The sequence below is a fragment of the Neofelis nebulosa genome, chromosome X, assembly GCF_028018385.1.
Source record: "Neofelis nebulosa isolate mNeoNeb1 chromosome X, mNeoNeb1.pri, whole genome shotgun sequence".
NCBI lineage: Eukaryota > Metazoa > Chordata > Mammalia > Carnivora > Felidae > Neofelis > Neofelis nebulosa.
The window spans coordinates 97,207,075-97,224,414 of record NC_080800.1 but is presented as its reverse complement, the minus strand read 5'-3'; the positions used below and the strand labels follow the sequence as shown (position 1 = coordinate 97,224,414).

Here is a 17,340-nt window from a genome sequence, read left to right as displayed (position 1 = left end):
TCTCCTCCTGGAAGCCTTCCCAGATTCCCAGCCACTCGTCCCTCCACCAGTTGAAGTAATAACTCCATATTCTCTGAGATCACATCGTACCACTTTCTCGGTAACTACTTTTGATCTTGTATTATAGTTGTCCACACCGGTCTCATTTTCCCGGCTAGACCATACGCCCCCTTAAGACGCGATCTATGTTTGGTTCTCCACAGTACCTACTACAATGTCTTTTGCACGTAATAAACATGCCGACGTAGTTGGTGAACGAATGAATGAATGAATGAATGAGTTTAAGGCCGATCCAGGCCAGCTTGGATCTGAATCCCAGAGCAGGCTGACATCTATACAGTGGAGGTGGCACACAATGTTTACAGGGCCCCTATGGTCTCCTAAAGAAGCTTCCTACTGCTTTACCTCCAGCCTTGCTGAATGGGACCAGGACTGGGGCTTCACTACTGGAGTTTATGCCAGTTCATGGCATCTGTTCTGTTCTCACTAGAACCAGGGGGGTCCCCAATCTCCCTCCAGCTCAACAATGTCCCCAGCTCTGGGCTCACTTCCCACTTCCTCAGGGAGCCGAACTGGAAAGTTCTGGTTGCTGGGCCATTCTACATAAGAGAAATAGCACAAATACCGCCCATCACAATATGTGTCCCCGCACGAGAAGCATGGCTTTACGTTGTATGTGTCACTTTACGTGACTTCCGGGACTCCGAGCACACAGGCAAGCATTTGGACGCGACATGTGGTAGAAATGGTGGTCGCATGAACATACGATTCATCTCATACCGACGAACCTTTTAACTCCGAAATGTGCTTTTTAAGAAGTGGTTCGCAGCCTGAGGAAAAGAGGCCTGTTGCATTCTAGACAGTTCCATCTCAAACAGCCGTAGAAAGACACTTTTAAAGAATACACGCACCTGGAGTTTCAACTGTGTCCTGCTTTTTGGTTGTTCCCTTTGTGTTGATTTCACAACTTACATGATAAAACGTGAAGAGCAAATGATGTTTTTGATGCAGGTGAATGGGAAGCTCGATTTTAATCTGCAATGACAGCAAAATCGCACACAGCATTTTGTTTCATTTTTAATTGTCAAGCTGGACCGTCAGACCTTTAGTTCAGTTGCATCGTTACTTTCCCAATGACGTATTTTTCTAAATGACAAGCCAAGTCACCAAATAATAGATACTGTTTAAACATACTTTCAAGGCTTGTCCAGTCAGTTTCAATTTGAAAACAGTATTCTCCTGGATTGTGAGGGCTGATTTATTACTTTTGCTGGAGAGGTCAGTGGATTCTCCCGGACTCAACTTTGCAGCAGGATTTTCTAAAACACTGGATCAAAACCACAGCCTCACAGCCCAGGGATACTATGTAACTCAATCTGCAGTCAGTGAATACAATCTATCCAAAATGTGTACTGAATTTGGAAGGCTTCTTTTCTCTAAATTGTTGTGTTCCTTTATGCGAGGGGGGTGGGGTGGGAGGGGTGGATTAAGCTTTGCAAATAAACCTGCAAAAAGTCACTGTGGTATTATGGTATGCACCAATCACAGTTCACGTAAATATCTTTTGAGGCAAAATGTAAGTTTACTTAAAGAAATAGCAATTGTAGGGGCACCTGGGTGGCTCAGTTGGCTGAGAGTCTGACTCTTGCTTTCGGCTCAGGTGACAGTCTCATGGTTTTGTGGGTTCGAGCTCCGCATCTGGCTCTGCACTGACAGGGCACAACCTGTTTGGGATTCTCTTTCTCTTTCTCTCTCTCTCTCTCTCTCTCTCTCTCTCTCTGCCTGTCCCCCACTCACACTGTCTCTGTCTCTCTCTAAATAAATAAATTTTACTTTTATTTTTTTAACATTTATTCATTTTTGAGAGACACAGTGTGAGTAGGGAAGGGGAGAGAGAGGGAGACACAGAATGTGAAGCAGGCTCCAGCTGCCAGCACAGAGCCTGACACGGGGCTTGAACTCACAAACCATGAGATCACAACCTGAGCTGAAGTCAGAGGCTTAACCAACTGAGCCACCCAGGTACCCCTATAAATAAATTTTAAAAAAAAGAAAGAAAGAACAATTGTCACCCTTGACATGTGAATTTAACCCTAAAAATGAATACTCTTTTCTTAAGATTTATTTTATTTTGAGAGAGAGAGAGAGAGAGAGAGCCATGAGTGAGGGAGAGGGGCAGAGAGTGAGAGGGAGAAAGCATCTTAAGCAAGTTCCATGCTCAGTGTAGGGTCCGATCCCATGACCTTGGGATCGTGACCTGAGCCAAAATCAAGAGTCAGACGGTCAACCGACTGAGCCACCCAGGCGCTCTTTCAAATGAAGACTTTAATACAAACCCCCAACCTCAAGCGATTTTCCAATCAGGACCCAACCAAATATGTGCAAAGCCTCCCGGAAGTATGTCAGCGACAAATTACGGGTTAACTGATTTGACGCACGTGCATTTACCTGCACAGAACACATGCAATGTCCCTCTCCCCTGGTCAAGACAGACTGGATGACTGAAAAGCCTGCTTCTTTCTGGCATCCTAAAAATAACGTGGATTACTTCTACCTGATCAAGTTTTCTGCAGCGACTGGCGTTGATTACAGAGGGGGCCAAATTAAAACAGCTCGGGGAGGGACATCTGGCCGAATTATCATTCATGCAAGGCGTGGTTTTGGCGTTAGAACTGATTTCTGTCATAGGTAGATGTCGCCAGAGCGTGCCTATTCACAGCGTCCACGCCATCTGGGTATCTAATGGTCTGTTGCACATAAATACGGGCCTCCCCTCTCCCTGGGGGGCTAACCCACAAAGCCGCCGCCTGTATCCAGGTTCGTGGAGACATGTAGGAGTCAAATCCAGTCTGCAGATTTGGATAAGCCAGGGACATGCCGACTAGAAGAGGCTGTGACAGAGACACTAAGACAGACTCTGGGAGGTACACAGAGATGTAGAGGTGGAGAAGGAAAGAGAGACAGAGACAGGGCCGGAGAGGTAGACTGGGGAGCGGGGCACGGAGCCTAGGAGACGGTATAGGTCCCATTGTCTACACTGTACTGAGGCATTAGAGCAGCCAGCGGGATTCTGGTGGTCCTCAAGTGTTGCTGTGTCTCCCAAAGCCTTTCACTTACAGAGAGGCTGCACCCCCAACCCCATGCAAAACCAGAGGAAGAAAAATCTAGAAGGGCCTTGAACAAAATCTGCTCTGAATTTCTTATTTTATTTTTGTAAGTTTATTTATTTCTTCTGAGAGAGAGAAAGGAGGGGCAGAGAGAGGGAGAGACAGAATCCCAAGCAGGCTCCGCACTGTCAGCACAGAGCCTGAGACGGGGCTCAAACCCACGAACCGTGAGACCATGACCTGAGCCGAGATCAAGAGTCATACACTTACCCGACTGAGCCACCCAGGTGTCCCTGAATTTCTTATTTTAAAGCTGAGGCAATGGAGACTCAGAAAAGGGATGTGACTTGTTCAAGGTCATGGAGCCAGTTGTTGTCAAAGCTAGGGCCACAATCCTAGCTCTAGTCTCGCGTTTGCTTCCTGCATCGTTACCTTGCGCCAGAGTCCCTTCGATCTGCGGGCAAATCTTCTACTGTCATCAAAGGGCACCAAGCAGGCAGTGGCCCTTCATCTTGGTGTGACACTTTCTATTTTCATAGGACAAGGGATCGCAACGGCAGATGAGATGATGGAAATGAAGAAAAAAAGAAGAGCCACCACCGTGTTTTATAAACACCAGAAAAATGCATTCTTACCTCATCATAGAACTCTGGATTTTGGTTGTGATGGGAGACAACAGCGTAAGCATTTGTGGTAAAAACAGATCCTGCAGGTTTTCCATAAATACACTGCAAAAGAAGGAAACCGAGTCACCAATCTCGGTGAGAAGGTCTTTAAACATAATGCAATGGAACCACATCCAGTCAGAGGCATCTGTGAGCACAAGGCCATGGCCAAGCCCAGTCAGTTCTCACCGTGAACTTGTAAACTCCGAATCATTTACCCGCACTCCAGTGATCACCCCCAGACATCACCTAACTTGGCTGCATGGGTGCTTCCGGATTTCCGGCCATCAAAGAAACGCACTTCCAAATTCGTCAATGGCAAGGAGTCAAATATGGCTAATCATGTGGAAAGGAAACACTCTGAAACCAGTTCTGGAAAGCTTACGTTCTCTGATGCTACTTGCTATCTTAACTGAAGAGGCTCCCCCTAAGCCAGTTAGCAGTATTTGCTGAACGCTCCTTGTGTGGTGGGCAAGGTGAGGGGTTAGAACACACACACACACACACACACACACACACACACACACACTAGCAGATACATGAGGCTACAGACGAGCTCACTGTTGTCTCACTTTATGAGCCACATTTTAAAAGTCACCAGCTTTCTGTTATACCAATAAAATAAATGCGAGGCTTTCTATGGTTCCACGAAAAGATCAAATTTCATTTCTGGTGTGAGTTTTTCACTTCCATAGGGCCTAACTGCTTCACCCTGTCACTTCAGAGCCAGCCTCTAGGCCAGCTATGAAATGAAACTGAGACTCCGTGTGAATGCATTGCCAATTCTCCTTTAAACACGGTTGTGAAGGTGATTTGCAGGAACTGCCGAGAGGTAAGGTAAGAATCTTGAAGTGTACAAAAGGATATTGCATGGGGGAGAAAAGGAATAGTTATTCTCATCTGCAGTGAAGGGAAAATCAGAGAAAATATACCTAATTTGAGCCAGCGAATTCTTAACCTAGGTTTCTGGGGGGGGGGGGGGGCGGGGGCGGGGGAGGAACGACACAAAAACAAAAAACCCACAAAAAAACCAAAAAAAACGCACAAAACAACAAGAACAACAAAAACCACCTCTTTTCAAAGGCAGGGGTTACTAAACATTTAACGACTTAGTCAGGGGCCTCCAGCCTCTTTCCCCAGGAGGGTTGAGTAGAAGACTAGCCATCCATCTGTCTGATTTAGGCTCAATCTAGAGAAGCAGGGAGCCAGATAAACAATTCGTGACGGCTAGATGTTCTCCGACTTCTCTCTCAGGCCTCTGATGAATGTGCTAAAGAGTGCAAACGTAAAGACGCTATGAAGTGATAGGTATTTAAGGACTGCTCTGTCAGATAATACGGAGGCACCATTTGGCCGGTCACAGAGAAGAAGTCCTATCTCAGATCAAAGCACTCACTTCTGTTTGCTCAAAGACTGTTCAGGTTTCAAGGAGAAAGGAGTTTACAGTCCCCTGCTGATACCATTATAAACTGTCAGGTCATAGGAGAAAATGACCTTGTGATTGCACATCAGAGCCATGAAAAATCAAAGTGGAGCAAAGGCAAAAATCTGGTATGTGAAGCTTACCCCGTTTTTCAAAGCTACATATGCTCCTACCTCGTTTTGTTATTTCTTAATATTTAATCCTCGCAGTCAAGGTGTGAGGGCAGAAAAGGCAATACTGCTTTTGTCACGTCAGCACATTTTCCTTATGGCGCATAAACGAATTAAACTTAGCCACCAAGTACCATGGTCTTTGTCTTTCCTAAAAGTGCACGCTTATCAAGATCGTGAACAAACCTTTAGAGCGTGAGCGTCGCTTTCATCTGAATCCCGGAATTCTACACAGACTGCGATGTTCCTCGCCTAGAAAGGATTAATCATTCAAAATGAGTCCTGGCACCGGAGAACGGTAAATAACATGTTACACTCCAAAATGTACAGTTCACGCTGCGTTACCTTGGCAAATGTCTTCTGGCTGTCATATTTTAATTGCAAGGGATAGACATACAAATGGTTTTTATAAACAGTAAACGGATAACAATATTTTGTCATTTCTGGAACAAACTCTTCGACCTCCACGGTAATATTTTGACAATTCTTTTCGAAAGGCTTCAGGGGCACATACGAGGAAGTAATGCAATCTATATCGGAAAAAAAAAAAAAGAAAACAGGCAAAGAGAAAACAACTGAGAAGACGGACACATTACTGCATTGATAAAAACATACGTGGACTGTGTTCCCAAAGAGTGATTTAACAGATTTCTGAGCGGCTGACGAAAGTCCTACAACCACTTTAAGAACCCACAAGGACGAGATGGCGTAGCCTGGGCCTGATTTGAGTGGAACCATCCAAACCAGACACGGATTGCTAGTTCCTTCTCAATGTGGAATGATTTGCCAAATATAACACATCATAATTTTGACAAATTTAACTCTGCAGAGAAATCCATTACATTTTTCCTCCTATGGCTGCAATTTAGCTTTCACTGCAAATTTTTATTGGTATCGGGGAACTAACAGTAAATGTAGGTCTCCAATTAGCTCATGGATAGTCACTCTGAAAAACTTGGTGCAGGTGCAATTTTCACCCAGGAAATAACGGAGGCCTTTGGAAACAACAGACCTTGGGATGTGCTACCAGTGATAAATTCAACACTCCCGAAGGTGAAATACACAAAGGCTCAGAAAAGGGCGGCAGCCTGGGTTACTGAAGTAGCCATCACGGGGCACCCGGGTGGCTCAATATGTTAGGCATCCAGCTGTGGCTCAGGTCATGATCTCGCGGTTCGTGAGTTCGAGCCCCGCGTCAGGCTCTGTGCTGACAGCTCGGAGCCCGGAGCCTGCTTCGGATTCTGTGTCTCCCTCTCTCTCTGCCCCTTCCCTGCTCATGCTCTCTCTCTCTTTCTCTCTCTCTCTCTCTCTCTCTCTCTCTCAAAAATAAATAAACGTTTAAACAAAAATTGAAGTAGCCATCGGAATAGAGGGGATTCATATACTGACAGAGCCCTAAGATGGTTTCTCCTTGCTGCACAGAGGTATTGACAGAGCAGGGAGACCCAGGAAGAGTCACAGATGATGAGGGTATGGTTTCCTCCAATTACTATGATACTTACAACAGACTCTCTGGAGATACAGAAGAAAGGCACACAGAAACAAGTGACCACTCTACTGTCCCAAGATAACTATTGTTAGTATTTTGGCGTATTTTCTTCTAGTCTCCTTTCCATGCATGTTCTGTATAATAATACAAAAAATCCTACTGTATATACAGAACTTTACCCTGGGATATTTTCTTTTTTAATGTTTATTTATATCTGAGACAGAGAGAAAGAGACAGAGCATGAGTGGGGGAGGGGCAGAGAGAGAGGGAGACACAGAATCCAAAGCAGGCTCCAGGCTCTGAGCTGTCAGCACAGAGCCTGACGTGGGGCTCGAACCCACAAACTGTGAGATTGTGACCTGAGCTGGAGTCGGTCGCTCAACCGACTGAGCCACCCAGGCGCCCCTACCCTGGGATATTTTTAGCATTTGATGTACCGTTTTGTCCAGTGAGTTCTTTATAAACATCGTTTCTCTGGGCTACATAAAGTCTCCCGGTATAGGTGGACCGTAACTGCCTTCATCACACTGACAGTGCTGGACTCTTAGGTTGTTTCCAATTTCCCTCCAATAGAAACAACATGGAAAAGAACACCTAAGAGTACAGTGGTTTATGTTTTCAGTTCCAGAGCCGAAGGAAGGCCCCTGTTGGCCCCTCTTCTTAACGCAGTCCGCCCCAATCACAGATTCGAGTCGCTCGTTTGTTTTCTTACTTAGTGTCAGTCACTCCTTCTAGACTTTAATCCCCATAATTGCAAGGCATCTTGTAGCTATGCAATAAGTGTTTATTCAATAAACGCTGATTCAGTGAATGAATGGATAGATAGCAGCTCAGAATCAAAATGCCTTAGTTACAGACATCGGTGAATGTCGACTGCCTCCTGTACTCCTGTATTCCTGCCCACTGTAGTCCTCCTCACGGTAGGTGAGGGTGCCTGGCTAAAACCCAGCCAGCATTAGATAGTCTCACGTTAAATATTCTCGTAAATTTGACAGAGGAGCAAAAGCATCTTGCGATTTTCATTTGCATTCGGGGCATTAGTACTAAGATTTGAACATTCTTCCAGTTCTTATTAGCCACTCCATTTTATTTCTTACCCAGTGCCTTTTCTGTCTTCTGTCCATTTTTCTCCCGAGATCTGAAATTCCTGGCATTAGAGAGGAAAAGAAACTCTCCTCCTTTTGGATCCCTTCGTTGGGGAGACTTATCCAAGGCACAGGACAGAAACTGACTAGGGAATACTCACAACATTATATATTATATATGAAACTGCGTCTGACAAAATGAACTTCATCCTCTTCCGAATCCGTTAACTGTCCACTATGTGTACTGGACGGACTAGTGTCCCTTCCAAAATTCATGGCCACCAAGAACCTCAGAATGTGACTTTATTTAGAAATAGGGTCTCTGCAGATGTCATTAGTTGAGATGAGGGCATACTGAATTAGGGCAGGTCCTACATCCCATGACTCGTGATTCTTCCTTAGAGCATTCAGGGGGAACACAGCCCTGCTGTGTTGACTTGGACATCTAGCCTCCAGAACCTGGAGAGAATAAATCTGTCGTCTGAAGCCACCCAGTTTGTAGTTTTTTTCTTACAGCAGCCCTAGGAACTTAATACACCACGTAAACCTTAAGAAATATATTGAAAAGACAAAAACCCTGAGATTCAAACATAGCCCTTTAAGGTTTATTTGTAACATGTGAATTCTTACTTGATAAATCCACAGGGACACATTCTACTGTGACGTTTAGCTGCCCAGGAATAATCTGCAATTTGGTCTTCTCCGGCCTAGGGGTAAAATAAGAATATTTTATACTTAAAATCCATGATTACGGAATGCACCGGTTGCCCTATATGCAAACTTCCAAATGCTTCCAAATGCAAAAATGCTCCAAAGCATTCAGCTTCTCCCATATATGACTCACATTTACCACTTTAAGAAACTATAATCCATCTATTGTATTGATTTACTACAATAACACACTTACTTCTTGTATTCTGAGAGTAACTTGAGAATGTCTTCATTTGAAAGCTTGCTACTGTCTTGTTTATACAAAGGAGAAAACCTCCCATCCAGATCCAGAGAACCTTGAGTATCTTTGAAAATGGGTCTAAAACAGCAAGAGAATTTTTTTTTTTTTAATTCTGAAGTACTGAGAAATGAAGACACACTTAATGCTGGTATGTGTACAAAATGGTAAAACAACTTCGGAAACTCGCTTGGCCATGAAGTTGAGCACACACCTGCCCTCTGATCCTGCCATGCCGCTACTCTGGGCATATTTCCGCATGGTGCATGAATGTTCAGAGCAGATGTATTTGTTATAGCCCCAAAAGGAAACGGCCCAGAGAGTCATCCACAAGCGAATGGCTAAACGGTGGGGTATTCATACAAGGGAACACCGCTCAAAAACAGACTGAGCACAAGAAACCAAATGCAAGAGTACATTCTGCACGACTCCGTTTGCATGAAGGTCTCGAGTAGAAAAAAAGCCCTCGGTAGTGATAACCATCGGTCGATGGCTGACTGGTGGGAGTGGGATGGCAGACCGGACAGGGGTGTGAGGAAACTTTCTGAAGTGATGGACACGTTCTAGACCTTGGTTGGAGCGGTAGTTACAGGACTGTAAACACATGTGAAAAGTCATCAAGTCGGATATATAAAATGTGTGCCTTGGAATCAAAGGTAAAGAGTATCTCAAAGTTGATGACCGTTAAATTCGATCTTTGGGGCACCTCTGTTAGGCATCCGACTCTTGATTTCAGTTCAGGTCATGATCTCCCGGTTCGTGAGTTCAAGCCCCTCATCGGGCTCTGTGCTGACAGCTCAGCCTGGAGCCTGCTTGCGATGCCCTGTCTCCCTCGCTCTCCCTCACTCTCTGCTCCCCACTCCCCGCCCCCACCCCCAGGCTGATGCCCTCGCTCCTAAAATAAACATTTTTTTTTTTAAAAAAACTAGATCTTTAAGATCTATTTACAAAGTTTACAAAAGGTCTGTAGAGTTTCCGATATGGATTTGGATTATTCCCTGCCTCTTCCCCTTCTCCCGTTTGTAAGCAGTGACTTACTACTAAAATGAAAAGTAATGTACAAGCACCCAGCCCGACTGGAGCAGCCCTAACCAGAAACATAATTCCCCCTGGCAGAGCCTCTGAAGATTCGGTTCTAGGCATTAACTACTGTTCCTACTTCTAAGCATACCTCCTTTATTTTCAGTAAACAGGGCTTTATCGTAGATTGTTAAAATATCCCAGGCAAGCCTTTAGAGTGAGTTTTTGCTGCTGTTGACAAGCAAAACAATTCCAGAAGGAAAAAAGAGGGTCATTCCTCATCAGAACTGGGGATCAGAGCTCCCAACTTTCAAGACTTTTGAATTAATTTTCCTCCTGACAAAACGGCATCAAACGGCTACTACAGCCCGCGCAGGGGGCCGGAGTGGGCGGAGGTCATGGGCCGTGGGTGCTGAGTCCTACTCTGCTACATGCTGTGGGAAGCTGGACAAGGATTTTTCAGTAATTTTTTTTTTAAATCTTTATTTATTTTTGAGAGAGAGAGAGACACCGTGTGAACAGGGGAAGGAGCAGAGAGAGAGGGAGACACAGAATCCGAAGCAGGTTCCAGGCTCCGAGCCGTCAGCACAGAGCCCGACGCGGGGCTCAAACTCACAGACCGCGAGATCACGACCCGAGCCAAAGTCGGACGCTTAACCGAATGAGCCATCCAGGTGCCCCAAGGGTTTTTTTTGGTTTTTTTTGTTTGTTTGTTTGTTTGTTTGTTTAGTTCTATGCCTGAATTTCCTCATCTCCAGGGTAGGAATAATAGTACCCCCCTCTTAGGAAGGTGCACGTTAAGCACTTAGACCACTGTCTTGTGCAGGGTTAACACCTAACTATAAACACTAACCACGGCAGCAAGTGACTTCTCAGGCTGCAGCACCACTAAGGACGTGCAGATTTACAAGCCATGCTTCCCCTTCTATAATGCCTAAATAGACCCACAACCTCTGCTCCTCTTCGCCATTCACCTAACCTCAGCTGTCATTTTTTCTTCACCAGTGTGCAAAGCAAGGACCATGTGCCTTTTCGTCTACCGACACGCAAAACATTTTGAAACCTTCCCCAAAATGAAGCGATTATAAATAGCGACAGAAGGGTTAATTAACTTAGAATCTCCTACCCTTCTGCTACTTCCCAACACCCACTGAACATAATTGATTGAATTATTCAGAACACGGTGCCCTTCCCTTCCCCCAGAAGTTCCAGGGAGCTGTACAGGCTGTACCTCAAACGAGCCAGTGAACTTGTATCTCAAAGGGGGGATAAGCAACAAACACATGTGAAGTCGTCACTGTACGTAGACTTGGAAGATGTGGGGGGAAAACTAATGTGACCTACCATACGACAGAAGGTATAGATAACGTGCTTTCAGATACACTACCCGTGAAGGGCCAGAAAAGCAAGTCGATTCATTAATGACACACTTGCACTTAACCGCATTCTCTTGCCTTCTGATTTTTAGTACGTTTTCCAGAAACATCCCAGGATAGCTTTTCGAAGCCTAAACCTAGCCAACTGTGAAATAGTGGGCACGCCAAACAAAATTCCCTGCAATTGCTGGTTTTCTGGGGCAAACAATTCCCTTAGTTTAGCAAATAAGTTCTGCTTTGAAATGCAATAAAATTAAGTGGGGTCCGTCAGCTCAGGAACCCCAGCCAAAGAAGATTTCCCTGAGGCATGGACGTATGAAGAAATGAGAGGGTCTTGAATGCACGGCGAATTTTAAGAGAAAGAATTCGTATATCCTGTTACGGATTTCACGTTTGCGCCCTCCCGCCCAAGTTCCCATGGTGGAAACCGAAAGCCCAAGGTGATGGGTATTAGGAGGAGGGGCCCGGGGCAGGTGATGAGGTCCGAGAGCGGAGCCCTCGTGAATGGGATTAGCACCCTTAGGAAAGGCCAGAAAGCAAGCTCGCTTCCTTTCCCCTACGGCAAGACAAAGGAGAAGTCGGCTGTCCGTAACCTGTAAGGTGCTTTGCTCACCAGAACCTGGCTGTGCTGGGACCTTCATCTCAGACTCCCAGCCTCCAGCACCGTGAGAGAGAAATGTTTTGTTGCTGAAGCCTACTGTCGGTCTCCAATGATCTGTCATCGCAGCCCCGGACGGATGAAGGACACACCATGAGCGTCCTGAGACAGAACCGGGTTGGCAGAGACCAACTGCTAAATGCCGCCGGCAAGGACCACAACCCTGAACTTTACACAGGAGGCCGAACAGAAAGGTCAGGATTATATGTGCACAAACCTGGCAGCCCAAGCAAAGGGCATTCTGTACTGTCCGAGGCGGCTACATACTTGCTTTGCTGTCCTGTGCACCTTCTGGGCCGTCTAAGGTCAGAAATAAGAAGAAACGCTCATATTTGTTGAAACTACCAGAGACTCCCCGCGAAAAATCATCCCCCCCCCCCGCCCCCGCTTACTGGTGGAAAACATCAAAGTCCAGCCCAAGAGAGAAGGAAGGTGCTACAAATAAGACACAACACGCATCACAATGCTACCCACCTTCCAGGACCAATGTTTTCTTAAAAGGTTTGTGTTTTCTCATTGGATGGAAATAGACGTAGGGCACATTTTGTACCAAAGACCCGTAGTGGGGAAATTCTGAGCAGGTCTAATGTGCGTTTCCTTTCACACATGAGCAGGCAGACATTCATTATTCTTGGGAGAAGTTTGTTCTCAATACAGTTGACCTTTCTACTCCCAAGATAAAAGCCGAGTGACCAAGAGTCAATGCAGTTAGTTTAGTTAGGCAAGGAGCTGCTGTTTGCGCAGGCACTAGATGACAAAAGATTAACGGCCCATAGAGTCTCAACAGGCTGTGAAATGCTGGCTGGATGCTTATCCCTTGGGATGCGAAATGCTAGCAGGCCTTTATCTACGTCCTGGAGACCCCACCCCACCCCCCAAACACACAAATTAGCACAGCTAATGAGCTGTGCCATGAACGCTTCCCCTCTCTGGGCCTCCGTTTTCTCATTTATAAAAGGAGGGGAAAGGACCACGTCGCCGATTGCCAAAGCGCGGATTTCGTGATCCAGAAATTTGGATGATTACATGCCATCCGAAGACACCCAGCAGTAAAAACCATCGCTACCATTTAAAACGCCAACATTTCACGAAAAGACTCATCGGTGTGATGTTTCAAACGTGGGAAGAACAAAAATCTCAGAATAAAGGGCAGCCCCTCGAACTGAATACATTCAGCTTCCCACGTTGAACTCCTTCTCCTGTCTTTCTTTTCGTATCACAGACAGGAGGAAATGTCAGTGCAGACCGGCATTTGGGAACTGCGGGGCCGGACTTCCCAGCTCTGACATTCTAGGGCTGTATGTGAGGGCTGGAAATAAAGAACAGCTATCGCCAAGGATACGGCGTCAATGAACAGATGTCGCCTAAAAGCCTTTAGCTCTTACTTTGATAAGCAACCAGAAATCAGACTGTCAAGTAAACACAACACAAAACGGAAAAAAGTCACGTTCAAGCTTAGCATGCATACTCACATAGCATACGGTATTTCCAGAATATACCGTGTACTGAGAGAATGAGGTTTTCTTGAGGGTTCATTAACAATACCGTTAAAAACACCAGTAAAACGCAATTTTTACATCAGGCTGAAATGCTCGCAAACGATCTTTATAAATACCTTTGCTGGGTCTGAATTTTTGATGTAGGGTTCTGCACAGTGTGTAATGTTTCCCTGGAGCACCTTTTCAATTCTCGCAACTAGAAAAATTTCAGGATGTGGATTCGTCACCGAGAAAATTCCCTGGGGAAAAAAAATGGCTTCCATTAGATGTTTTTATGTAACTTCATACATATAGTTGCGTGGCTAATGGTTCCTAGTAGTGTGTTTAGCATAGCATGTTGACATCCAACACAGGGTCGTGTCCAGGACCCTGAAAATAGACAGCGTTTCCTTTCATACAGTTTCTAAAACTCCTAATACTTCTTCCAAAACAGATTTTCTATTTTTAAAATTTTTTTAATGTTTATTTATTTTGAGAGAGAGAGAGAGAGAGAGAGAGAGAGAGAGCACATAAGTGGGGGAGAGGGAGAGACAGGGAGAGAAAATTCCAAACAGGCTCTGCGCTGTCAGCACAGAACCCGATGTGGAGCTCAGACTCACGAACCGTGAGATCGTGACCTGAGCCGAGATCAAGAGTCAGACGCTTGAGGACCTGGTTCAGTGGGTTAAGCGTCCGACTTCGGCTCAGGTCATGATCTCTCGGTTCGTGAGTTCGAGCCCCACATCGGTCTCTGTGCTGATGGCTCCGAGCCTGGAGGCTGCTTCGGATTCTGTGTCTCCCTCTCTCTCTGCCCCTCCCCCGCTTGCTCTCTCTCTCTCTCTCTCTCTCCAAAATAAATAAACATGAAAAAAATTTTTAAAAGAGTTGGATGCTTAACAGACCGTACCACCCAGGCACCCTCAGGTTTTCTATTTTGTCACCAACTTCACATATAGTAGTCCCTGAGGGGCAGCTGTCGCCATCGCGGCTTAGCCTCTTGTGTTTGGCTGTGTCTGCAAGGTACATTCTTCGGCCTAATTAAGACAGCGCGTATTGTTCGGCTTCCTCGGCATGTGCTAAAATAGTGTGAACTTCTCAAGTGGAACTGGATGTGCCTTCTCAAAAGTAGCTGTGCGTAACTCCAGAGCAATTCACTCACAATTAATACTAATTGCAGCTGAGAGGAAGAAAATAAAATACTTCACTGCAGTGAAAGAGCTCCAGCTTTCAGTGTGGGGACAGAGGATCCAAAATGTCGTTTTTTCCTGCACGCTCCATTTGAGGACACGAATGAAGATGCGACCAAAGTTACGTACGTTTTCTTTTGTCTTTTTAATTTTTTTTAATGTTTATTTTTGAGAGACAGAGAGAAAGACAGAGAAAGAGAGAGAAAGCATGAGCAGGGGAGGCGCAGAGAGAGGGGGAGACACAGAATCTGAAGCAGGCTCCAGGCTCCAAGCCGTCAGCATAGAGCCCGACGTGGGGCTCGAACCCACGGACCGTGAGATCGTGACCTGAGCCGAAGTCAGAGGCTCAACCAACTGAGCCACCCAGGCGCCCCTTACGCTTCCTATGAATACATGTGAAACGACCATGTCATCCGCTGTCCAGCTCGGCTCCTTCCAAATACATTATCTTCCAAACAGCCTGTTAGTTGGTTATGTCTGTTGTTCCAAGGAGCGCCGCGCAAATGAATTCAAATGGAAAAAGCCATCATTGGGACTCTACCAAGTTTTATTTTGCTACTTGGTATATTACCAACTGTGTTAAGATCATGCGTTCCAGTTTTCAAAACATTTCAGACACATTATCTCATCTGCTCTGGAGAGAACACTCTACAGCATACAGGAAAGAGGAGAAAAGTCAGTGTACGACCCCCAGTAATTCCCCCGCAGATCCAACGACTTGTAAGGACCCTAAGAACAGCAGATTCACCTTTGAATTCCCAAGCCTCGAGCAGGGAAGGAAGTGGTTAAAAACTGCTCGGGAGTCAAGTTTCCTGGGTTGAAATTCTGGCTCCACCATTTATAGGTTTAGGCAAGTCACGTCCTGTGTCTATGCCTCGGGTTTCTCGTCTGCCAAATGGGGACGAGGGTGGCAATAGCTATTCCAAAGATTTCCTGTATGGTTTCCATGTACTACACGTTAGGTACCCAGTCACTACTAAAGTGGCCCAAAGCACTGCAAGGTCACAGAACTTGGTTTCTTTTTTTTTTTTTTAATTTTAATTTAATTTATTTTGAAAGGGAGAGCACGAGCAGGGGAGGGGCAGAGAGAGAGAGAGAGAGAGAGAGGGAGAGACAGAATCCCAAGCAGGCTCCGCACGGTCAGCACAGAGACCGAAGCTGGGCTTGAACACATGAACCGTTGAGATCACGACCTGAGCGGAAACCAGAGTCAGACACTTAACCAACTGAGCCACCCAGGCGCCCCTGGATCTCTGGTACTCTCAGGAACATGCTGCTCGGGCGTGGAGAGGCGCCTGGCAGCTAGCCCCTGCTGACCTTGCAGAACGTATGCTCAACAGCACATGAGTGCAGTGTCACCCTTCCCGGTTGTCCCCTAGCTGTCCCGGATGGTTTTTGTGCATGATATCCCTTAGTCTTCAGAAAAACCCTTGAATGCAGGCACTACGATATACCCATTTTACAGAGGGAAAAAAACGAGGCTTATCCAAGCGCATGCGGTGAGTGGGCAAAGGAGCCTGGCAACCATGGCTTCCAGACTATACATATAGCCCAGGCTATGCTGCCTCAGCCCTGGATCGCACGCATCCAACATCTCACACAACGAGGCTGGATGAGAACAGCAATACTGGTTATCGTGACAGCTAACGTTCACTGAGCACCTGCTATTCTCCTTTCCCAGGACGCTGGGCATCTTCCCACACGGATGCCAGCAAGGAGTATTAGAATTTGGAAAACTCGGACAGTGGCGAAGAGCAAGGTGCTTTCAGAGAGCGAGGTGCGCTCTCCCTGTCCCCAGAGCACAGAAGGGTAGCCAGAGAGTGCCCGGGAATGCCATATGGGCTGCGAGTCTGGCCCTTGTAGACAAGGCCTCTGGCCCAGCCATCCTTTCCCACCAAGGAGGCATGGGTGTGCCTGCCCCCGGCCCCAGGGTAATTCTAACCCACTTCGGTGCCCCTCTCCCTCTAAAGAATGGGTCAAGTCCCCCCATCCCAGTGCCAGGCAGTTACATACCCCATAGCACGTCAAGGCTTTGGGGGAGGGGGGAGTCTGTACCCTTTCACCAGCCCAACAACTGCTCCCCCCGCCAGGGGGGGAGCCCACACAGCCACAGGGAGGCAGGCCCCCACGAGTCAGCATCTCCCCCACAGCCCCAACCCAAAGTAAATCAGGTCTGACCTTGGGAGACACGGGGGGCCGAGCTCTGTCAGGGCATCTGGGAAGAAAGTGCCAGGCAACTGAGAATAATGGGACTGGTCATAGTGACTGTTTGATGTCAGGGAGGCAGAACTACTCGATGGATCCAACTCCTTCCTTCTCCTGTGGTCACCCTGTTGGTCCTCAGGGAAGCCACTGGAGAGAAAGACTCCAATGAACAGATGGCAATGGAGGGCCTAGAATGGCCCCCAAACACCCACCGTCCACCAAACCCTGGGAGCTGCCTCTTCCTATAGATAATGCTGCCATCTGAATAGCCCTGCTGGAAAGGACGGAGCTGCCCAACAGTCCTTTCTGGAAATGCCTGGGGAACTGGGTAGTTTCCCTCTTTCTAGGGTGACACGGAAGCAGTACAGTACAGGGGTAAAAACCTGGCCTTTGAAACTGGCCAGAGCCAGTTTCGGGTCCCGTCCTTCATCCTCTAAGTTCTGGGACTTTGGGCAAGCTACTACTCCTGGAGGGCTCTGTGCCTCGGTGTGCTCATCTGTAAAATGTGTATGGTCACAGTACCCACCT

The 17,340-nt window shown here is 46.5% G+C and overlaps 1 protein-coding gene across 7 annotated transcripts in view; it reads right to left on the bottom strand.

Annotated features, from left to right (window-relative positions):
- DOCK11 (dedicator of cytokinesis 11) overlaps nucleotides 1-17,340 on the bottom strand; it is a 201,496-nt gene that overhangs the window by 102,116 nt on the left and 82,040 nt on the right. For all 7 annotated transcript variants that reach the window (XM_058714236.1, XM_058714237.1, XM_058714233.1 and 4 more), the window contains exons 13-20: nucleotides 13,558-13,680; nucleotides 12,160-12,242; nucleotides 8,847-8,969; nucleotides 8,570-8,646; nucleotides 5,711-5,895; nucleotides 5,552-5,617; nucleotides 3,743-3,835; nucleotides 912-1,035 (exon numbers count right to left, since the gene is read on the bottom strand). In XM_058714236.1, coding sequence (XP_058570219.1) covers nucleotides 912-1,035; nucleotides 3,743-3,835; nucleotides 5,552-5,617; nucleotides 5,711-5,895; nucleotides 8,570-8,646; nucleotides 8,847-8,969; nucleotides 12,160-12,242; nucleotides 13,558-13,680 — 874 coding nt within the window. The remainder of the gene's footprint in view (nucleotides 1-911; nucleotides 1,036-3,742; nucleotides 3,836-5,551; nucleotides 5,618-5,710; nucleotides 5,896-8,569; nucleotides 8,647-8,846; nucleotides 8,970-12,159; nucleotides 12,243-13,557; nucleotides 13,681-17,340) is intronic.